At 41.7% G+C, this 24645-nt stretch overlaps 2 protein-coding genes across 2 annotated transcripts in view; one reads left to right on the forward strand and one right to left on the reverse strand.

Annotated features, from left to right (window-relative positions):
* Positions 1–6380, reverse strand: part of trpc1 (transient receptor potential cation channel, subfamily C, member 1) — a 23017-nt gene extending 16637 nt beyond the window's left edge. The window contains exons 1-5 of the mRNA XM_042068672.1: positions 5849–6380; positions 4916–5070; positions 4678–4779; positions 2915–3117; positions 1522–1653 (exon numbers count right to left, since the gene is read on the reverse strand). Of these exons, the coding sequence (XP_041924606.1) occupies positions 1522–1653; positions 2915–3117; positions 4678–4779; positions 4916–5070; positions 5849–6047 (791 nt within the window). The 5' untranslated portion in view covers positions 6048–6380. The remainder of the gene's footprint in view (positions 1–1521; positions 1654–2914; positions 3118–4677; positions 4780–4915; positions 5071–5848) is intronic.
* Positions 6381–16351: 9971 nt separating this feature from the next.
* chst2b (carbohydrate (N-acetylglucosamine-6-O) sulfotransferase 2b) lies at positions 16352–19298 on the forward strand. The gene has a single exon (XM_042068502.1). It carries the CDS (start codon positions 17359–17361, stop codon positions 18751–18753), a length of 1395 nt encoding a protein of 464 aa, XP_041924436.1. The 5' UTR covers positions 16352–17358; the 3' UTR covers positions 18754–19298.
* Positions 19299–24645: the final 5347 nt, after the last annotated feature.

The following is a 24645-nucleotide window of genomic DNA, read 5'->3' on the forward strand; positions in this document are numbered from 1 at the left end:
AGCTGGGAGCAGAATGAAACGGCTTGACACATTAAAACAGCAAGCCTCCTCCTTCCCTCTCTTTCTTTTGACCATTAAAGGGACACCAGGCGAGCCTGATGCCTTTTCTCTACGAAACTCCCCCTCACCAGGCGAGCCTGATGCCTTTTCTCTACGAAACTCCCCCTCACCAGGCAAGCCTGATGCTTTTTCTCTACGAAACTCCCCTTCGCTCGGTCTGAAGCTCTTTTCCTTTTCTTTGCGTCTTCCGTCAAGGGTTTTTCGCTGCTTCTTCGCCGGCTCTGCCATTATACACACGTTTGCAACAATCTCTAGCGTTTCGTTAGCCTGCCTCTGTGCTGTAAACTGATCCTGCTTCAGTCGGCGGGTAGGATACACTGAACTTGCAAGTGGGATATTCTTCCTACAGGCAGTAGGGGCGGGCGAGAGAGCCTTCATTTGCCCCGTAATGAGTCATTTAACCATATACCGACTTACGAAGATGATTAATTAACACGAAAACGTTGCCTGGTGTCCCATTAATCACCCCTGGCTCCATTAACAGGCTCTGCTTTTACCGCCCAGCGGCCTCGAGCGACCGGAAATCTGGGGCTCTGGACTCCAGAGTGCGGCTCTGTGTTCTGTACCACAGAGGTCGTAAAGCTGTCAGTGTCAGCGCAGTGCTGCTGAGGCTGCTCCAGAGTGCACTTGAACTCCACTCCCACCACAGTGAGCTCATGCAACATTCAGACAGTGGGCCCTCATTTAAATGATTGGCAAACTGTTAGACAATGAGTAAAAGGTAAATGGACAGCATTTATATAGCGCTTTTTCACTCCTCCGAGTACTCAAAACGCTTTACAATGTCATGCCTCACATTCACCCATTCACACACACACACACATACACACACACACACACACACACACACACACACACACACACACACACACACACACAACTCCCAATGGCGGAGGTTGCCATGCAAGGCGCCAACCTGCACATCGGGAGCACTTTAAGTGTCTTGCTCACGAACACTTCGACAGGAGTTGGACTCGAACCACTGCTGCCCCTAAGGGCCTCGTGCATAAACTGAAGCTCTTGTGTGGCATTAAGATGTAGGAGCATTAACTAACTAACCCACTGATTTTTTTAAGGAATTTATCTTGCTCATGATAATAAATTAGCAAATACATTTTGCCCAGTTATTAAATAAACTTCAGTCAGGCTTAAGGCCCAGTGGGTTATAACCAGATGCAAGTGAAAGAAGACATTTGCTATTTTACAAACTGCAGTCCAAATTAAGTTATTTGATTTGCTAACATGTTTAGTGGTAAGATAAACAATGTTATTACATTTGCATTCAATTGTGCAACTGAGTTATTCATCCAGTAGTTACTGGTAAGAGATATGTGTCTGTGTGTGTGTGTGAGTCTGTGTGTGGTGTGTGTGTGTGTGTCTGTGTGTGATGTGTGTGTCTCTGTGTGTGTGTGTGTGTGTGTGTGTGTGTGTGTGTGTGTGTGTGTGTGTGATGTAGCGTACCTGAACTCCACTTCCACCAAGCTGAGCTCGCGCAGGTCAGCACTGAGCTCAAAGGCCCGTAGGATGGGGTCCTCCTCGGTCAGCATGATCAGAGACGGGCTGGCCAGGCACCGGTAGATGTCCAGACGGAACCTGGGCACAGGTTGGAGGGAGCAACGGTGAAGGGGGACAGGAGATGAGAGAGGAGAGGGAGGAATAACATGGGTTGCATGAGTCATACAGCAAGAATGGTTGTCATTTATGTGTCTTATTACTTCATATAGATCAAGTTTATAGACGGGTAGGATAGGGAACAGCGTTTGCTAACAGTCCCATCAGCTGCCATGCAATAAAAGCTATTGGGTTTTCAGTAAGCATTTTAGGTTGCTCTCGCTTGTTGTGGTTGCAAAACCACTGTTGCTAAGCGATGGGTCTTTCTCTTCTAACATGCCAGAGACTGAGAAGAAGACGTAATCCCCTCTGTACTCCAGGAGTGGTTTTGGTTATGTTTGTGTGTAATTTGCTTTATAGTTTATGTGGGTTTATACTAGGGCTGTCAAAATAACTGATTAATTTCGATTAATTAATTTGAGAAAAAATAACTGATTAAAAAAATTAGTTTCAGATTAATCGATTCCGTATGACCTTTGACCCCGAGCCGTCAGTGAAAATTAGACTGTAAAATGAAGGAGAGAGAAGAAAACGTGCTGCTTGGATCATTGATTGGAACATTTACTTTTAAAAAACGGTCTGATGGTGTTGATAAGAAATAAAGTGTTGAAAATAAAGTCCTCTGCAATGTCTGCAGCAAGGAATTTGCATATCACCGGAGTTCATCAACTCTATAGTCGCACATCAATGCAAAGAAATAAGTGTTGACATTGAGGGGAGTATTAATTTATTTTCATTGTGTCCCCTAGGTTATATCTGTGGCCTGAAATGCCTTGTATGTAAAAAAAAACTTCTTCCCGAAGCACTTTATTTTGAATTTATTTGAATTTGAAGTAGGTAACTACTGTATAACAAAGATTGTTAGGACGACGGTTGAGCCTGGAGGCAGGCTTCGCAACAATGGAATCAACTGTAAACAGCTGAAAAAACTAACGATTTTAGCTCTAAAACTCATTTAGTATTAATAATTGATTTCATATTTATTTATTTCATAAGTGACAATGGTATAAACGGGATAATGCCCTTCGATGCGTCCATCCGCTTTGCGTCGGACGGTTCACGCCTCCGCGTCGTCCATTTATTTCTGATAATGGACACCTCATCGGGCATTATCCCTTACATAAATAGGCATACTTGAGTATATATATACCTATGAATATATACAGAGCCTGTACAGTATATGCACCATGTGTGTTTTGTGAACATGTGTGTATGTTTGTGTTGTGTGACTAAAGGGATCCACCTGGAGTGGCGCAGGCTGTCCTTCTTGTTTTTGGCGTTGCAGAGCGTGCACTCGCAGCCCACAGCGTGTGGTCGGGGCAGAGAGATGTCCTGCTTCAGCAGCATAGTCAGTATCTCATAGTTGTTCCTGTGGGCAGCCAGGATCACCGGCGCCACATCCATGGTGGTGGAATATTCTGGATTCTGGATGCGCTGCATCAGTTTCTGAGGAGTCAGATAACAGAAAGTCCTAAAAACCTGCCTGATGTCATCACATTGTGAACATGGTAATTCATCATGTCTTATGGCAGATTAATGTAGCAAGTCTTGCTGCAAAGAAAATTCTTGGAAGGGGTATTGTTTTAAGAAACAAGATGAACGCTGCACATATCAGACCAGTCAATGGATTTGACATGCTAGTAATGTACGTATGCATTTCAGCCAACCCATGCAATAATGATGTAATGGCTGTTTTCATATTCAGTGACCATTGCTTTCTTTACTTGAAACAGTGATTATTTTTGCCATGACACTGTCATCTGGGTTTTAACTGGCAAAAGAAAACATTTTTTAAAAGCTCTTTCAAGGCTCTCATATCTGATGGTTTCCCCCTTAATCAACTTACTATGATTGCTATGAAAAAAAAAGCATCTCAGATCTTGGCTTGTAAAACTTAATAAAACCAAATAAATTGCAGCTACATCTTCAACTGACAGCCCAACTAAACGAGCAGGGCAGGCGGATATGATGGTCACATTCCTACTCCACAATAACAGCCATAATGGCTTATCATCATGGGGTTCTGAGAGTGTGGCACATTGCTTATACAAACAGTCAAGCATCATCAGAGCAGCATGTCATTTGAAAGCATGGAAGATTCAATTAGAAGAAGAATCAGCATGAGCAATTTAGATATTAGCATAATAACATTATAGTCATTATACAAGGCTCCCGCTCTTTCTTCAACATCAAATTCAAGGGTTTTTCAAGGGTTTTCAAGACATTTTCCATCAAATTCGAGGATCCAAGCACAGCATAGTTTGAGACACGGATCAAGGTAAATGTAATCAAAGTGACTATTGGTATGGAATTCCATGACAATAATATTGACATTATTACTAATGATCCATGTTTGTAGTTCATTAATAGGATGCTCCCAATTGTGACCACAACATTATAAATGCCATAAAATGGTCAGCTTTGCTGACTTCAACGCAGATGACCTGGGTCCCATTCCTATTCCTGCCTAATAGTATTTAATTCATGATGGTAAGTAACTTTTCTGGTCATCACTGACCAAGTCAAGTCCAGGAACTACACAGGGGCCACCAGGCATTGTGAGGTGCATCGCAGGAGTGCTAGCATCTAGAGGCGCCCACACCAGTCGTCATAGCCCAGCGCCAATTCAACACCTCACTAGGATTCACCACAGAGGGAGAGGTAACCACTTATTTGCTCTTCTCCATGGACAAACAGCATGTTTCCTTATGGGACTTACACCGACCATGCTCTCAGATCTATTATTCCCAATGGCCTATGCCGCACAACAACGCTGTGTCATACAAATTAATAGTTTAAGCTATTGTAATGGAATCGAGTATTGGGCCACAAGTTGTCAAATGAATCTTTACTGTAACAAGCCAGTTGCTTATTGTAATTAAGGCTTTCCAGTCCAATGTAGATTATTTCCAGGGTATCTGGTCATTTGAATGAAGTGTTTTCACTTAAATTCCAGGTTTTCCAGGACGTGTAAAAACACTGAATATTTTAGTATGGTGAGCTCACGGCCATGGAAGGCTTTGAGGCCCTTCTGGGTCGGTGGTTGAGGAGAATGTCCACCGCTCCAACCACCTCTGAGTCGATGGCCACCAGCAAGGCATCCGTTGCCTGGAAGTAACAGTGAGAAACAGCAAAGGCAAGAGCAATGAATACAAAGGCAATGTTGTTTAAAACAAGGTACACAATGTGTGTGTGTGTGTGTGTGTGTGTGTGTGTGTGTGTGTGGTGCACATGCGTTTGTTACCTGGCAGCCATGCTCCAACAGCAACTGGAGGATGTCCAGGTTCTCATTCTCAATGGAAATAGTGACAGCATCTCTGCCCAACACATCCACACAGTTGATGTTCAGCTCACCATGTCTCTTCTCTTCAAGAAGCTTCTTCACCATGTAGTAGTCACCTTTCAACAGCGTAGGGGGAAACAAAAACACATTTTTACTTTCTGCCAGTCCTTCTTTTTCCACTTTCTCTCCCTTGCTCATCTTCTCTCTCCCCAATCCTATTTTTACAAGGGCACACACCAACCCATGAGCCAACAGATCCAGATGAAACCCCAGTATCAGCTCTGCTCCTTGGTAAGTTCAGAGTACAACAATAACAAAGGCAAGAGCTTCCTGCGAACCCCTTTAAGGCTGACTTTATATGGTATTAAAACACCAGAGCTGAAGTCTGTTTGAGCAACACAGCCCACACAAAACCGTATCATCTCTGCTCCCTCTTGGGAGGATTCATGTGAGGCACAATCTGCAGAAGCACAACTCCAACTCAGCTCTTATTGATCTGATGCTGTAATCCACTGAATTAGTTTCAAATAGTCAGGTCATTGTAATATTAATGCATCTAAAAATCAAACAGTAATCAGTCATCTTTATATGTATTTTTAAGAACATTAAGAAGATTTTGAAGGTTTACCTCATACATTCTTTTGATAAATCACCTAAAAAGCAGAGACCATGAATAGCTTATGTAGGCACACAGTGTCATTGTGTGTTGGATTTAATGAGAAATTGGATGCTTTATAGCATAGGCTACTCAAGATAATCAAGTTCCAATGTTCTCTGCAGCAACAAAAGTGGTAGAACAGTGGAGCCTGTAGCCTACTGAGAAAAGACATGATCTAATTTTCTTGTCGATGATATTACATATGTTCACGTGTTGATTGAGCGTCATAAACTTACCCTTCTCGCAGGCCAGTAAGAAAAGCTTCTCGTCCAGCGTCGTTTCTTCCTTTACCTCCCTCACGTCTTTCAAGGCTAGGTACTTATCTGGTGAGGATACATCCGTGCCCTGATAGAGAGCAGCCATTACGACGGAGACCGAGTAGGGCAAAACACTGATGTGTATCCCACTAGTAGGAAGAAGCGACCATTTAACCATGAAACCGAGTTACATTGGACGCGAACGCCCGAAAAATCTGTTGTCCTTCGGATGACAAAGGATATCAACCTTGGCTAGAGAGACGACTTGAACACAAATACAATCACACCCGACGATCACATTGGCTTTCGTAGTCCATTCTCGGTATACATCCGATAAACTCTATTAGTGTCTGACTATGTCAACATGCGCTCCTCCTCAAATGATCAAATTCTCCAAAGCGTGTGAATAAATAACCACACGTATCCCTTCCTTGTTGTTGATCATAATTGTCAATACACACACTTTGCCCTGCGCCTTTGACAGCTCTGGTCCTGATGTGGATGTTCAACTGTAGGATACTGCGCAAGTGCGGTAACCACCTGCGCCACCTCTTTCGATTGCAGCATCCTGGTTGGTTATATAAGCCGGCTTTTTAAACCAACACGAAGTAAATCAACTTTTAGGAATTTTATCAAGGATAATAAAGTACAATGTCACTCATTCAGTTCAAACCAACTTTATGAAAGCCATAGAGTCTACATGGATTATACCAACTCTTTTTTATAGTTGTATATTTGTTTTATTTGTTCACGCTGATGAACCGTTAAATAGCCTATAACACAGTCTACGTGTTGATACGTTTTCCTATACATCACATTAACCTGTAACAAGTGCTTATTTGTCTCTCTTTCAAAGCAGTAGGCTTAGTCTAGGCTGACAATGAAAGGGCTAGGTCTCTGAGTTATAATCAGTGTGATAGTTTTAGGTCGGTTATATAGATTTATAGATCAGGATTTTCGCTGTAGCCTATTGATTATTCATTGTTCATTAAAATCCAACAATAGTTTTTTTCACCATGATTGTAGGTATAGGCTATTTATTCTATTTAGGCTATTTCACTTAACAAACATTAGTGTAAATTTAATTAGATAGATAGATAGATAGATAGATAGATAGATAGATAGACACTTTGTTGATCCCCAAGGGGAAATATAAGGTCTCAGCATACAGACATCACACACAACATGCACTTACAGCAGAAAAAGTAATATACAAATAAAAAAAAAACTCGATAAACATCATACTAAAATGCTAAATACTAAATATACTATATAAACTAAATCAAATCAAATATCAACATAGTGTGCTTAAGGATGACCAAGCATGACAGGCAGGTAGTGAGCCTTATTCAGTGTGCATTGTAAGGTGCTCTATGAGAGTGAGTGTCACGGTGATGGTGCAAATACTGTCCAACAGTGCGGGGGGGGGGGGGGGGGAGTGCAGCTGAGGATGATCGCTTTGTTGTCCCTGTCAAGTTATGACGCATGAAGCCATTGATTTGGAGCACTGATGTGTCATAATTTAGTTTGTTCCAAAAAAAATTAATTTGATGCCAAAGCTCTTCAAGAACCGGTAGTTCACAACAGTATAACTTTCAGTTCATTTCTGTTGACAATATGGACAAACAAGGCCTACAAAGTAAGAACCAATGCAATGTAGCCTAAGTCCTGCAGAAAATAGACTTACTGGCCTATGACATTTGGGGATTTATGAAAAACATTTTTAACATGAATAAAAGTGTATAATACAGGCTACTTGTTTTCTTTTACTCGGCTATCTATATTATCAGCACACAATGTTGAGATAATTCACTAACTCAATACTCATCATGGATATCACAAGTTTAAACAACGAAAACAGAAAGAATGGATGCAGCAAAGCTAGGAGTCATTCCAGATGGGCAAGAACAAGGTAGGCAATTGCTTGTCAGAACGTTAGACTGCATTAGACAGCAGTTTAAAGCCAGACGTCACGGTAAGCTAAGCAAAACTAAAAGTAACTTTAGCCTGTATAGGGCTGTATCAAGTTGTCCAAATAAATAGGTCATTGAAGACGTTGTTGTTGTATTATTGCATGTGAATGTTGTTATGCTATGTAAACCGGGAAACGGATATTGTCCACGCGTGAATTTGTTTTTGCCCGGGGGGTGCGTACCATAGCCTTAAGACTTTGGTTACCATAGCCATAAGACCTTAAGACTTTGGTTACCATACCATAGCCTTCAGACTTTGGTTGCTACTATTCACAACTACCATCATCATTATCATGTAGTTTCCAAGGTGTGTGCACAGGTAGATAGATAGATAGATAGATGGATATATAGATAGGTACTTTAGTCATCCCGAGGGAAATTTAAATAGTTAAATAGGGAATAATTTAAACAGTTTAGTTAGCTGGCTAGCTAGCTAGCAGCTGGCTGAGTTTGTGTAATTTCCTGAAGTGGAAAGAGATTTTGTTCAGGCCTTAATAGATATCCTTTGTTTGAAAATAAATCGTTTCTATTCTTTCCTCTTAATTCCATGTGTTGCAACTCTCACTGGTAACTTTGTTAACTTATCCAGCAAACTATTAAAAATTCACGACTGTAACAAAACACTGCAACTCGCTTGCCCTCGAACTAGTCCATCTTCCTGTTTCCGCCTTGTCGCGCTCGTCTGAAAAAAAATGAGTGGTGCGCTACAGTGTGCTACACGGCCAAAACCCTGGCGCGCCAGAGAGATCTACGTCATTTTGACGTCACATTGTCGCGCTACCGGTCGGGTGCGTCAGGTATGTAGAAGCCATTAGGCCATAAGCCTGCAGGAGGTTGCATATCAGGAGCTTGAAGGAGTTAATCTTGTATTTACATGTCACCTGTAGGCTACTATAGTCTTATTTATGCATAGGATTAATATTCTGCTGATTTGTCTTCCCATTACCCCACAATCCCTCTGTCTTTCTAGGAAGACGTCAATGTCAACAGCAGAAGGAAAATTACTCTGCAGGCCCTTCCCATCTTCCTGTGGGAAGATGGATTTTTTAAGACCTGGAATGTAAGTTTTTGATTAAATTGTGTGTCCTCTTTCACTCTTTCTTCTTTTTTTTACTTTGTCTTCTCTATATATCTCTATTTCTATTCAGCCCTCTCTGATACTACCTTGCAGCCAAAAGACAACAACCACAACCATCTTCCTAGCCACCAGAATATCAATTAAATCATACTACAGTAATTCACCAAGAATGTCATATTTGGGAATTTTACCTTAACTTTTCACTGGTATTTTATATTATATTATGTACACATGTAGTGTTTTTCATTGTCTACTCTACTCATTAACTAATTACTGTCATGTTCTTCAGGCAGAAGAAATTGACCTGCCAGATTTCTCTGATGCAGCTGTAGCTATTCTCACTGTCTCGGGTGATACAGACTCCCTTGTGAAGTTTGGTCCTGCTATCCATTCTATAGTTTTTGACGGAGATATTGTTGTGTGTGATATAGCAGAGTTGACAGAGACATAATTTGGCTATTTGACTTAATTTATGCACTTCATCTCGATTATCCAAAGCAATTGTCCTACACATTTAATTTCATTCAAAAAATTATAATGGGTTTGGAAGACCTGAAGCGGTTACCTCCTAGACTGCTGCTTAGCCTTAAAAATAAATTGCTGATGATGGATGAGTAAGCATTCTGTTTTCCAAATCTCATGGTTGGTACTGCCAGCATGTTAATATTCAAGCAAGCAATGGAGCTTTTCGCTTTTATTTATGTTGGCCTATTATTTTGTTATTTGAGTATTATTACCTTTGTTGAAGTGGTAAAAGGTTGTTATTTCTTTGATGTTCTGTATTAACCGGATTGCTGGGGATGTTGTTCTGTTAGAATTCTAATGGAATTCTTAAATAAATGGAATCTGCATTGAAATTGTCTTTTGAGTAGTTTTTTATTTGAATCATACAAATAAAATATTTTTGATTTTGAGGTAAATAGTAAACCTAAACAGTCAAAAAATGTGTTTCAATAGAGTGACGTCAACTTAAAAATATAAGAGACTGAAGTGATAATGTTTAGGTTTGAGAAACTGAATGAGTCATGGTGATAACATGAATATATTATTAGGAGTGATAACTTAAAAACATCAACTCCATTTCCAGTGTCAATTTTGTTAGTTTTAACAATGGTTTCAAAATGATCAGGTTCATTGAACTTATCAACGATTTAAGTAGCGATTACTTAAAATGTGTGTTTGTCAAATTATTATATTTCAGTTCATCAACTTCCTAAAATGAGTGTGAATAACTTATAGTTTAGAGTAGTAATTACTTAAAATGTTTGTTTGTTGAAATTATTTGTTTTAATGTTGTTCATTTTCTCAAAGATTTGGAGTCTTAAGAGCTTGTCTGACTAATGTAACAATAACTTAAAACATCTATTTCTCACATTATTCTTTTTAATTTTATCCTTGTCCTTAAAGATTTTGAGCATTAAAAAAGTGTAATTTTAAGTAGAAATTACTTAAAATATTTTTTAACATAGCTAAATATTTTGAGGTAATCAGTTTCATCAAATATTTTGAGTTCATTGAACCTGTTTGGGTTTACAGTGAGGTATAGGCTATGCTAATTACAGAACAGCAGATATTATTTAGCGTCGGTGTATTCCAGATTGTCTGCTAAGGGTGACCCAGAATGATGTGTGGGTTGATTAATGCTGTTGTAAAGTCTAATTAGTCATGTTTTAGGTTGCATTTGCGGGTTTATCATGTCATGTATTAGTCAGTATGTAGTCTCTGTTTGGTTGTGTTCAAAATGTTCATGGGTTCAAGCCAAACCCATTCTTCAGAAAATAGCCACCAACCGAGACTTGCATAGCATCTTCCTTTCCTCCTGCTGAGTTTGAAAACAGCCAACTCTCTCTTCATGTCATCGTCTTCTGTTCTCAAGCACTTCTGTTTCTAAGAGGCCCAACTCTGTGGTGAGCATTCCCACTGATGCTGGGAAAGTGTAGCTGACCGCAATCCCTCTGGTCTCCTCTCATCAGGCCGACTCTGGCCCACATGAGGAGTTGGCCAGTAGTTTCCTGGATGGATGACCTACCTACTCCAGCCAGCAGCGCCATCACTCTGCCCATCTCTCACACAGCGTCAGACTTAGCTGACCGGTCGTGGATGATGTGAGGAAGAACTCCTCCTCTCCTGTTTGTCCTGATGAGCAGAAGAGGTGTCCTTCTCTGTGACTCAGACACACAAGTAGGCGAATTGAAGGAAGGTGAGGAGAAACCCTCCTCCCCAAAAGTACACCGGACCAGATGGTTTAGGCTCTTTTCATCTAAGGTCATTGACTAGCTAACACTAACTTAGAGACAGATGAAAAGTCATTCAGACAGATGTGTCAAACATGATATTAATAGGGAGGCATGTTTCCCAAGAGATTCATACTTATATGATTACTATGAGTTTGAGTACATTTAGTCAATCATTTCTGTATTGTATCTGCATTTTTGAAAGCACAACCACACTTCAACCCAGGCCTGGAAACCTTCCAGCATTTCCACTTAACTGGAAAGTTTTGCCGTTTTTCACTAAATATTGGTTTTCCACAGCGCCACAGTGGAGTGACCCCATCCTGTCTCTGCAGTAAGTGTCATTGTATGATGTTTGCACTGATGGCTATGTATTCTTGGTGAATAAGACCCAGCAGGGTCGAAACGTTGCCTGTTGTGCATTAAATATATGGAAATCAAAAGCAGTGTTGCAGACATTATATATTTTTTCAATTGAGTAAGTTTTCTTTTGTCCTGCACCTGCCAGAAGGTGCACACAATAACTGTTTGCTGAATATAAATAATACACATGTATTTATTTCATAAAGAACTCCCCAAATACTCTGAATGGAGCCAACGTGGATCTGAACTGATCATGTTTTGTTGTTCTTTACAGGTTCTCTGAAGACCAGCTCCCAGAGCCCATCTTTCTTCTCCCACATGTCTGCAGCTCTCTCCAAGGCCTTCTGCTTTACAGTAGTCAAGTCAAGTTTATTTATATAGCACATTTCATACACAGAGGTCATTTAATGTGCTTTACATAAACAAAACCAAACAATAATAACAAATAAAAGCATAGAAGGGCAATATAGTCAAAGAATAGTTAAAAGGTAAAGATCATAATAAAAAGAAATCATAAAACACAAGGTAAAATCATTTAAAAATAAAGAATTATTAATAAGCAAAAACAAAGGCAAAAGTAGTAAAAAAGTAATAAAAGACAAGGTAGAATAATTATCAAGGCAGATTCAGAATTTCTAACTCTGCGCAGTTAGCAGAAAGCATCTGAGAACAGTTTGGTCTTAAGTCTAGATTTAAAACTGGCTACAGTTGGGGCCTTTTTGATGTCATCCGAAAGTTGGTTCCACAGCTGAGGCGCATACAGTAGCAGCTAAAAGCTGCTTCACCATGAATCGCATGAATATGCATGTTTAGTTCTAACAGCAGGTTTTACTAGCAGGTTTTTCACCTGGGACCTGAGAGGACGAGAAGGTGTGTACTGCTAAAGCATGTCTGATAGGTATTTAGGTCCTGCTCCATTTAATGATTTATAAACAAGCAATAGTGCTTTAAAGTCGATTCTGTGACTTACTGGAAGCCAGTGCAAGGATTTAAGAATTGGAGTAATGTGGTCAGTTCTTTTAGCTTTTGTTAGAATCCTAGCTGCTGCATTTTGTATCACCTGAAGCTGTATAATAGTCTTTTTTGGAAGGCCTGTGAACAGTCCATTGCAGTAATCAACCCTGCTGGAGATAAATGCATGAATGAGTTTTTCATGTCATGTCAAGTCATGTTTTGACATCAGCCCTCTGAGTTTGGCAATATTTTTGAGGTGGTAAAAAGCTGATGTAATTATCGCTTTCATGTGGCTGTTGAAATTTAGATCACTGTCAATTAATACACCAAGATTTTTAACAGTATCCTTTGCCTTCAACCCTTTTGACTGTAAGTAGACATTGAGTTCATCAAAAGTGGACAAAACCTTTTTTAGTTTAGCCAGTGTGAAAATAGCATCCTTAATCTAACACAGAGGTCTTCAACAGGGGGTCTGCGGAGGTACTGCAGGGGGGTCGCGAAATCTTTGGTTGATTAGACAATTTTGTTATTTTGTATGCCATAGTAGGGGGGTCCCTTGTCCAGCTCTCCATCAGTTTGGGGGTCCCTGGACCCTGGCGTGAAAAACGTTGAAGACCCCTGATCTAGCGCATCCCTTTCACAGATAAATAAATACATTAACTGGCAAACTTTATGCTTTTTGTGTTGATGATATCATTGGATCTGAAATGGACTGTGGAGCAGTTTTAGTCCACTGTAACGTAAAAGAGACAAGCACATACGTATGATAGCCCTGTAGTGCACAGGCCTTCTTAATAACACAGGAAAAACAAATGGCATCAAGAGAATAGCTCCATGATGCTTAGAGCATACTGAAGGGATATATTACATGTTATTTATATTCAGTAACATTTGTTTTCATTGCCTATTGAGAATGAAGAAACATTATATTATAGAGCATAATGGATGACATTTGCTCATCAAGTGACACCATTTCCATGTAGATGACAGAGCTTTCATAGGTCTTCTAATTAGTTGACAAACACCACACGTTTGCCTCCTCCATTAGGGAGTGGTGGGGCTTGGACCTACATCTCATTACAGGACATCTATTAACTCAAAGTTCAAAGACCTAGGTTTATCGGCTGTGGTTAAGACCACGTAGTTTCACTTAAGTCAGCAAAATCCTTTGCAGAGACCCAGTGGCAAGGAGTTAAAATGCTGCCGTAGCAGCCTCCTTTGGAAAGAGTACCACAAAATTCCACTTGCTCACTCTTAACTTGTACATCTTTTTTGATAATCCATATCTTCATATTATTTTGTCATCATATATAATTTACACTTAACATTTTCATATACCTTATCTTGATATTATGTCACTTAACATGTGGTATGGTTAGCTGTGGTCTAAGCTGTTGTCATTATGTGGTTTTGGATATGACCAGCCAACCACTGGGTTACTTAAGGATAAGAAAGTAAGCAATTCACGGTGAAATAATTACTATTACAACTAGTCTACTACCATGTTAGTACCATGTAGTAGTTAGCACTTAGACATCCCAAAGGTGTATTAAGAAAGAACTGGTGAGTACATTTGAATAACATGACACTTCTCCAGACAATGTATCCCATAGCCCCTTCAGTTACCAGCATTTTGCAGCATTTTTGAAGATTCAATACATCAGTATCAGATAGGCTTACTCATGTCAACAACAAGCTCTGTTTTCCATGTATTTGCATATCTTTCATATTCAACTGAATACCGCAGAAAGAAAGCTGATATCGGAAGAAAGCAGAATCACATGGCAAATTGCACAACACCATAACATTCTTTATTACTGTGACATCTTATAGATTAAATTATAATTGTATGTCGGATTAATAAATCCAGCATTGCAGCACTGCTTTCCTCAGTGGTCCCACTTTATTCACTCATGAGATTAGTTTTATTGATCGTTCTGTAATAGCCCATAGCTGCCTTTGTGATATATGTGGGGATGATTTTGCACTGGCAGCTATCATTTCTCCTGGTTCTATTGTTTATGCACAATGAATTATTTCTCATTAAAACACTGCAGTGCACCAAACTGTTTTGGTTATTTGTTATTTATTTCTGTCTTGGCACTGTGGGTCTACAAGATGTAGCAGGCTATCTAGCTCCTTTTATATGCTCAAAAACCATTCCATAAAAGCATAGGTTTATAACCATAGATAGTTACAAAGAAACAGATCACTGCCCAGCCTACAAGAGACTAGCATTATACTTCATAATGACAATATTATGCTTATGACAGAAGACATACAAAACTAGTTGGTGACAAATTCAACATGCTTGAAAACCAAAGCTATGTAGTATTATAATAAACCAGGGTCTGAAAAGCGATTTAAGGTACAACATAGATGTATTCTTAAAAGTTGCCTTAGGCAAAAGCAAACTAGAAACATTTTTATCAGTAGGCTTATATGCTGCTAGAAACTGAACCCAAGATATTAGAGTCCACTTTGATCAACCAGTTAAGTAAGGGATAATGTATTGTCTGCCGGTCATTATCGGAAAATAAGTCCCAACAGGTCGAACAGGAACCCGACTTGCAGCGGTACTATGGCATACTCATCACTACATCCTATGATATTCATTACAGTAATACAGCATGGATAGTGTATTAAATCATTTTCATACATTCTACTTGCTCTTTCTCCACCAGTAGATGGCAGTGCTCTGCAATGTAATAGGCCTACTGCCACCCACAAATTGGTATAAGAGAACAAACTAAGGTCATATAATGAACTACTAAGGTCATATAATTAACTATACTGCTGAAAAGAATTAAGGGAACACTTCAATCATACACTGGATCGGTACTCTGACACTGTTTGGTAAAACAGTAAAACTTTTGAGGCGAGTCAGACATTCTGTGAATGTAATTTGAGAATGGAGAAAAGGGTGGAAGGTTTCAAAAAATGTGTTTTATGGAAAACTGTAAGTGTTCCCTTAATTTTTTTGAGCAGTATATAACAAACAAATCACCTGAAAAATAAATGAACCAAAACCAATTCATTAATTAATTTTACAAATTGACCTATTCTTAGCTATTACAAGACAAAAATCTAATGTAACAAAACATAATATTCATAATACTGTAATAGTAATAATACTTATTATTATAATATTTATATTAATTATTATTATGATAATTATTACTAGCAATAATTTCCTGCTGTTTTAGTGGTAATGATATAATTATTATTAGTAGTAGGCTATTTGTTGTTCTTGTTGTGTCAATATGAAAAATAGGTTTTATATGCCAGTTTTAGTGGACAGTGAGTTTAAAATGTTGTTCTTAAAAATGACGACTTTATGACGATGGTGACCCAATTTGCAAAATTCTGGCAGATGTTGTAATCTGCCAATGGGCCATGTAATAGTTTGTCTCGCGACTTATTGGCCAGCTACTCTGTTCTACAAATACTGTAGGTCTACATGATCGCATGTAATACAATCAGACAGCAACATGACTTTTAAAACCCTTCAAGCACGAGTTAGGCCTACATCAATTTAACCGGGCTGTCACTGCCAAAACAGATGTCACTTAAAATCAGATTATAAATAATTTGCAGTGAGAGAATTAGACGTCAACTCTATACTTCACCATGTACTAGTAAGATATTGCAGCCTACTGGGTGAATCCAGTTCGCCTTCCAACCGTTTAAACAGATTTAATAAAGGAGCAGATAAAAAAGTCTAATTATGAGGTAGGCCCTACTTTTTATGGGATCAGGGGATGTTGGAGAGTGCATTTCACGGCGCCAGCGCCCCTTGTGTTACGGTTGAAGGAACAAAATGTATAAATATATTATCATGCTAGGAGAATACGAGCGCGAATAGACGGAAGCAGACGCTGATACAGGGACAATAGAACTCATAGCGTACTAATGCAAAGTTCAAGCAGGAAGAACATTAACGGATAAAATCAGGCATTGAGATACCTTCCTTTGAGTATTCGAGTCGTAGTATAGAAACACCCCCTATCTCTACCAGCAAAACTGCACATTTTGATAAACACAAAGGACTAGAGCAAGGCAGACGGTTTCATCCATAATTTCTCTTCAAAAGTGAATCCCGCTTTTGCCAACCATCAGCTACCACTTATTGCCGTGGGCGTGCCATAGATGCATTGCGTAAAATGACTGACATGCCCAAAGACGTATGGATTCGCGATCTGGAGCTAAAATCTGGTCATGTACCAATGGAAGCAAGAAGAGGGTGGTCTTTTCGGTCCGTAGACTGATTGAATCAGTCTAGTTTATGAGTTGGAGATACGGAGCATCAGTAGGAACAACAAAGGATATATGGATGCCGATTTAACGACTCGCCCTGTAACATATGAAGCACGGAATGTTTTGCGTATTGAAATCGGAGCCAAACAGATCTTCGTTGGTACTGGAGAGAATATTATTGTCACAGTCTGAAGCCAGTGCGGGAGACGTAGCTTCATCTTTTGAGGAGCTGCATCAGATTCAGGCTGTGCCGAAATGCCCGTGATGTACAGGAGAGCATGAGATGTGAGGAGGGCGTCAGTTTCTGCTGTTTTCATTGTGAGCTGATGTTATGATATAACACTCTTAATTTAATTCATGGGATATTGGACATACCTTATGACAAGTTATGTTTTAAGTGTGGGGGAACCTTGCGCAGTGCAGTGAAGGCTTGTCAGCTGTATCGTGTTTGATTTCGAATTTGGAATGGAATGCGAATTGCATTTTTACCTCATTTGTTGCCAGATCTTGCACAGATAGTTGCCATTCTGTTAAGGACATTACCTAATACCTAACATTGTGGTCATTATTATTCCATGTGAGAGGTTTATTTCATGAGTGGTGCATACCACTCTCTTGGGGTACAGCTAGATGAGAGGCAAACAGTACCAGCAACTTAAGTTAACAGCGCCTTGGGAGAAGGATGGTGGCTATGGAAGAAAGCTCAAAACATATAATAACCACACCAAAATAATAGCTCAACCCGGAATCGTGATGAAAGTGCTCCGCAGAAAGAGGATAGTCCTCTTCATAGCCTATTTCCTGCTACTGGTGCTAACCATGTTGAACTTGGCTAATTACAAATGGACTAAAGAGCCTCAGCAGTGCACCCACCAGATGAGGAGTACCCCGTACCAGAGCCGGTCTGACATCCGGTTCCTCTACAGACCACCACTGGCCAAAAAGAGGCAGCTGGTGTACGTGCTGACCACCTGGAGGTCGGGCTCATCCTTCTTCGGTGAGCTGTTCAACCAGAATCCGGAGGTGTTCTTCCTCTACGAGCCCATGTGGCATATATGGCAGAAGCTGTATCCGGGGGACGCCGTGTCGCTGCAGGGGGCAGCACGCGACATGCTCAGCTCACTGTACCGCTGCGACCTATCGGTCTTCCAGCTGTACAACAGCCCCGGTGGGAAGAACTTCACCTCGCTGGGCCTGTTTGGCGCCACGCTCAACAAGGTGATGTGCTCATACCCGCTCTGCTCGGCCTACCGCAAGGAGGTGGTGGGCATGGTGGACGACAAGGTGTGCAAGAAGTGCCCGCCGCAGAGCCTGCGCCTGCTGGAGGAGGAGTGCCTCAAGTACAGCACTGTGGTCATCAAGGGCGTGCGCATCCTGGACGTCAACGTGCTGGCTCCGCTCATGGAGGACCCGTCGCTGGACCTGAAGGTGATCCACCTGGTTCGGGACCCGCGGGCCGTGGCCAACTCCCGGATCAAATCCCGGCACGGCCTAATCCGGGAGAACTTGCAGGTGGTTCGGAGCAGGGACCCCAAGTTGCGGCGCGTGCCCTTCGTGGACCCAGGACACAAGGCCAATAAAAAGGACGGCTCCGACTACCACTCCATCGGGGCCATGGAGGTGATCTGCGACCGCACTTCCAAGACGCTGCGGAGCGCCCTGACGCCCCCTAGCTGGCTCAAGGGGAAGTACATGGCCGTGCGCTACGAGGACCTGGTTGAGAACCCTGTCAGAACCATCCGGAATGTTTACCGCTTTGCCAATCTCAGTGCCAACCACGACATCGAGTCCTTCGCGCTCAACATGACAAGTGGGACGAGCTCCTCGTCCAAGCCCTTCATCGTGTCGTCCAGGAACGCCACGCAGGCGGCGAGTGCATGGAGAACAGTGCTGAGCATTCAGCAGATCAAACAAGTGGAAGACTACTGCCACCACTCCATGGCTGTCCTGGGCTATGAACGGGTGCGGACGGCTGGGGAGGCAAAGGACCTCAGTAAATCCTTGCTAACTGCCTCAAAACTGTAATGGACTTGCAAAGTAAGACCACACCAAAGACTGGGTTTCCAACAGTGAATTTGCATTGAGTGATGACGACATTATGTGGAATCCAAGTTTTATTTAAGGTGTTTGAAATGAGGATCGTGACTCGTTAACTGGAATGTATGTTCCTTTTTTTAGAATTGTTATGTTCAATTGGAAAACTTCTTTTTTAAAAATGGACAATTGGATTTGTGTGACTAAGAGGGGCCTACAGGCAGACTGCTCAATAAAACTGTTATGAACCAGTAACCTGACAGTGATTACACATCTTACTTCAGTGGATGTCCTCAAAGTGTTATGAATGTTCAAATTTCCGGAAAAAAAATGTCTGCATTCCCTTCAGATCCATATTCCCTGTAAATGTGACAACTGTGGTTACAAAAAAGAGCAACCAAGCAAGATCACAGGTAAATGACAAACTAGAAACAATTTCAAACAGTAAATGACAAAAAAAAGCTCAATGGTAGAGCTGTCTGTGTTTATTTGTCAGTACTGGGAGACAATCATTAAAAGTGGTCTGTTATATTTTTTCTTGTCCTCGGACTGAATTGAATATTTACACAGTAGATTTGTCAGTTCATCAATATGCATTATGTTGTTTAGGATGCAAAGTCTTGAATGAATGTCATGGCATGAAAACCAGTTAAGCCACATCAAAGGGCTCTGAGGCGGTGGCTGTCCTGATGCCTGTGAACCCAGGTGCCTTCACTGAACTCCATCAAGCCTGTCTTGGAATAATTGTATTAAATATGTGTCACTGTTGTCAGAAGGTATCAAAGTGTATTGCATGCCTTGGATTTTTCCCACCCGTCAACTAATTCGGATTAGAGCCAAACGCTTTGGAGTAGGTCATGTTAGGGAGCTGCAACGGTGCTTGCTGTGCCTGTTTGCTGTCTTAGAGCAAATCCTATGTCCTGAAAGGATAGTGTAGCTGAAAAAGAGAAAGAAAACAGAAGCAATACGTTTAAACTTAGTAGCTTCAGTTCTGTTAGTTTTTGTTCCTTTTTGTACATGCTTAGTTAGTATTAGTGGAGCAACTTTTCACTGCCTATAGTTACAAATGCTAAAAATGAGATGGATTGTTCCAGAACACAAGGAACTGTCATTCTCCAGTCACGGGTTTGCTGTGCACAACAATGGGCCTCTTCTAGTAGTTAGAGGGCTGTGCAAGATTACAAAGCTGGATATGTCAGTCTTTGCCAACCATGAGTAAGAATGAAGCCAAGCAATTTATAGCCAAGCCACACTAATCAGCTGCAGAATGGTCTGCATTCATTTCCAAAGCGATGTGCATGTTTATCAATACACGTCATACTGACTCCTGATCAGTTAGCCCTGTTTTTGCTTCTCCTGTAGTGGTCAGCTGTATGGCTGAATGAGATGTGGATAATCTTCTCAGTCGCGTGCATTTCTGTGGAACGCTGGGGGGAGGATTTCTGTGCCACTTCGAGCTGACACTGGAGGCAACAGGCCTGATAAATCCAATCAGAGCTAAAAGGAAAAGTGGGAGTGTGTCATAAAATGTTTTACGACATATATGCTGGTAGCGTAAGCATGGCCTTGGGGACTGACAGGCAAAAGCTGACAAACATGTCGTCTCAGCTCCATATTCATGCATGCACACAAAACATTGAAGAGCAGCCAGAGAACTAAAAAAAAGAGGTCTGACTACATGTTTTCCCCCAAGAAAATAAAAACATACATGGATGTTTAGCTAATGAGAAGGGGCGACCTTTTCTATGTACCAAACAGCCCTGTGACAACACATTAGGGCTATGACCCAGTTACCATGACGATGGTAGCTTTGGGAGCAGAGGGGTGGGGGGCAGTCCTTGACAAATTAGGGAACAAGATGTCAAAGGTCAACTTCTTCATGTGGAATGTATCAGTTTGAAGAAACTGTTTCCCTCTGAGAAGTTCAAACATTCAGATGTGATCAGCTCAGGTCATGTCCTCTGTGTGTGTATGTGTGTGTGTGTGTGTGTGTGTAGTGGCCAGCCCCTTGCTTGCCATCCTCTGTCATCACAGGCCATTTGAGGTGTCAAGTCTCAAGTTATTTTAAGACAAACAGCTGTCTCCAGACCTGTTATTTATTTTTGCCACTCACTTTGATCTGTGTTTTCTTTTTAAAACAAAGCAATGCTTCAATGCAGACTCCACTCTTTGAGACATGCTGGAGTTCACTGAAGTCCTCCTCCTCCTTCAAAACTGCTGAGGAGCAAAACCATCCTGATAGCCGCAGGAGGCTGAATCGCCCCTCAGTATCGAAAACACTAGAACCGCAATAAGGTGCACTGCATGTAGGGTTGAGATGTTTCTATTAAAAGAGACCCCATGTTTTTCCTGAGGGTATATCACCCAGGCACAAGGGGACCCTAATTTGAATGATGGGCAAGATGTAAAGTCTTAAGTCTAACTAAGCTAAATTAATTAGGCTAAAACTATTTCTTAATTTAACACCATAGGCAAGACCGTATACCTGCCATCGATAGCTAGAAAATTGCTTGTTGATAGACTTTGCACTTTGCACACCATTTTAATTAGGGCCCAAGTATTCAAGAATTACACTTTAATGAGACTAAAGTTAGGGTAGTTAAGTGGGTGCATGTTTGTTCATGTATACAGTGTCTAACTGATGGAAAGGTTTGGGGAATCCTTCAGCTGTGAATGTACATCTGATCCATGCTTTTTATATTATATTGAGATATTCCCTGTGCAATCAGGCTTCTGTTGGGGGAAGCAAGAGTTTGATGTAGAGTTTGTGTGAATAAATACTTATTAGGGGAATGCAATATAAGATCTCTAAACCTCTTTGGAAGCGAATGGCACAGAGCTTTATTTAAAAGAAACTTTTGTGCCCTCACCTTTTGGCACAGTCGAATCAAAGGATCCATTTAGGTGTTTGTGGAAGCTGGTTAATCCCAAACTCATTAAATAAAAAAAGAAAGAGAAGCGGAGACGAATGAAATGAGTTGTTTCATATTTACTGCGCCAGTCCAAAGGTTTACTTTTGAAAATGAAAAGTGTCTTTGAGTTGGAGAGAGAGAGCCAATAAGTGTTTCCCTGTGCTCTTGGGTGGAGAACCCTCATACAATAACAAGCTCAATAAGCCTGATTGTGTGTGTGTGTGTGTGTGTGTGTGTGTGTGTGTGTGTATGCACGATGGCACGTGTGTGTGTTCAGGGAACACCCAAGAGCTGCAAGTATATGAGATGACAGACCAGATTTTACCACACTTACTTTCTCCAAGTGTTAATCAGGTCCAGATCAAATTTTAGTGGCGACAAGGGAAAAAAAATACAATAGTCATTCCTTGGAACTTTGGGCCAATAAAAGGACAAAGCAGATGTGGGTGTCGGCAATCTGTCCAGAATTTTCCCCTTCTGACTGGGTGATGTTGGAATGCCTCTGACCTCATGCTTTTCTAGTTGTTTTCAGCACAATCGCGCTGAACCCCTGTCAGGCAGCCTTTATGCATATTCAACCGTGTTGATGTCATTTCATGCACACTATATGTACAGCTAGCGAAGCCCCCCCCCCCCCACAAACACACAGACCAGTGGGTTTCGCTAGCTGGTTTCATTGACAATAAAAGCCCCAGGTGTGATATTGATTGACTGTTATTGCAGAGATTAAGGTGGTCACAGAAGGGGGCTGAGGGGTCACCCTAGGGGGGGGGGGGGGGGGAGGAGACACGAAGAGGAGAGAGACGCACACAAAAAAAGCCATCACTGTTGTGTCAGTCCCAAGCGGCTCCTTGTTTCCCTTTTTTTTTCACGGCACTTGAAACGTTTTCAGTCCCACCGTTTTTTTTTTTGGGGGGGGGGGGGGGGGGGGGGGTTTGCCCCAGACTGTGGTGACGGCCAGGAGTTGTTGGGGGGAGAAATTGGAGCCGTGAGCGAGCCGAGGAGACACACAGAGAGGAAATTCAGAGAAATGACCGCTCTCCCAGCTCACCCGTCTCCCCCGAGAGGAGTCGGCACAAAGGTGATCATTCTTTTCTCAATAATATCACCTTGCCACAAGAGGTGGCTTTGTGTCTGACACAACCTAATGTGTCTGTGCTGTGGGGGTGGATGGCCCGTGCTCAGCTCCTCCCGTGGCTGGAAAATGCACACACAGACTCTCTCTCCCTCCTTCTCCGTCCTTCTATCTCACTCTCCTGTCCTATATCTCTCGTACACACACACACTCACATACACTTCCTCTCTCTCTCTCACCTTCTGTGTGTCTGTCGCACACACATTCACACACTCACATGCGTGGCACCTCAGGCGATCATTTATCTGCACTTCTCTCGCATCCTGATGAGGGGACAGGTCAAAGGGGGGTCCATTGTTTGAAGCTACCGGGAGAGGCTCACAGGTGGGTTTAGGATGGCTCCGGCCAAACAAGGCCCTGCAGAGCAGTAGGGAGCAGTAGGGAGGAGAGGGGGGGTGGTGCCTTGGCTACAGTCCGAGTGGCTTCAGACAGATGTGGTTGGAAAAGGAGAGAAACGAGAAGAGTGTGGAAAAGGGGGCTTCAGGCAGGATACACCAGGCACATCACTGAAGCGTTCGCTATCCGTAACTTATTACACGGCTCTTCAGAGTGCTGCAGAACGTTCCATTCACATGAATGGGCCTTCCCAACGTTTGGGCCTATTTTAAATCTACATAAATCACCGGCAAAGCATTTAATGACCGCTGTCAATGGCAACGGGTTTTGTGCTTCTGATTAATGTCTTTCATATCACTACGCAAGGACTGGAACTTCATTCAAACGTGAAAGCAGACGGTTGATCAGCTGTGTTCTAAAGAATGTTTGATTCAAGTTCAGCAGCGTGTGTTGTTGCGAACTATTTGTTTCTCAGCAAATGCCACGATGAACGATAACAAATAGGCTAGGTTATTTAGGCTAAAGTCATATCGTGGGGAGTTTATTATTTCGTTTTGGCAAGTAGCCGTATAATAAGCGGGATAATGTATAGAACGCCGGTCATTACTGGGAAAATAAGTCCCGACAGGGCGAACCGGACCCCGACGCGCAGCGGAGGGGTCTTGTTCCGCCCTGAAGGGACTTATTTTCACTATACATTCTATACATTATCCCTTACATACTGTATGCTGCCACAGTGTGCTTCCACTGTAATCAATGGGACTGGCTACACCAGAGTGTTGCGTATGTTTGAAACAAATTAGACCAGTCCTTTGAAACTATTTTTACACTCAGTGAACGGAGCCCAGTGTAGCCTGGCTGTTGGAGTGAGAAGAGAGGGAAGAGTAAATATTGAAGAAGGGGGCTGTGGTAGGAGATTTTCAGTACTCATTTGAAGCCATTATAATCCTCCTAATCAATATATAATGTCGATAAACACACAGTCAGACGTGGTATTTTAGACCAGCTCTGGTCTGCTAACAGAGACCATGTTTGATGGCAAAAGCTCTTGACATAAGTGGCCCATATATCATGCAACTGCAGGCCTGGAGGCTAACTGAGAGCATTTTGTGGGGGAAAGTGTACATTGAAAAGTACATTGGGTGACATTTTGATTACAGAGCCAGTGAGATGAGTGAGCAGTCGCTTGGGTCATGGCTGCTGTGCAACAGCCCAGGGAGTGAACTGCAGGAGCCGGGGGTGCGCAGAATGTCTCTCTCGGAGTGCTTTGATGTCTCTCTGAGGAGAAGCTCATTTTATCAGCTCAAAGGCTGTGTGTTCCTCTTCTTCTTTTCCACAGGACAACTTTAAATGACAAAATGGTATGTGACGGGAGAGAACATTTCCCCAACTAACTGTTCAATTACCTTCTGGGGGAAGATAGGAGCTATTTTCTTTCCAAAAACATTTATTTTCTTCCTCATAGAGAGATACACAGGCAGAAGAAATATGTGAAGCCAC

The sequence above is a fragment of the Alosa sapidissima genome, chromosome 17, assembly GCF_018492685.1.
Source record: "Alosa sapidissima isolate fAloSap1 chromosome 17, fAloSap1.pri, whole genome shotgun sequence".
In the NCBI taxonomy this organism is placed as follows: domain Eukaryota; kingdom Metazoa; phylum Chordata; class Actinopteri; order Clupeiformes; family Clupeidae; genus Alosa; species Alosa sapidissima.

Excerpts from the sequence above, each read along its gene's own strand:
- chst2b (XM_042068502.1), top strand. The coding sequence starts at position 17,359 with ATGAGAGGCAAACAGTACCAGCAACTTAAGTTAACAGCGCCTTGGGAG.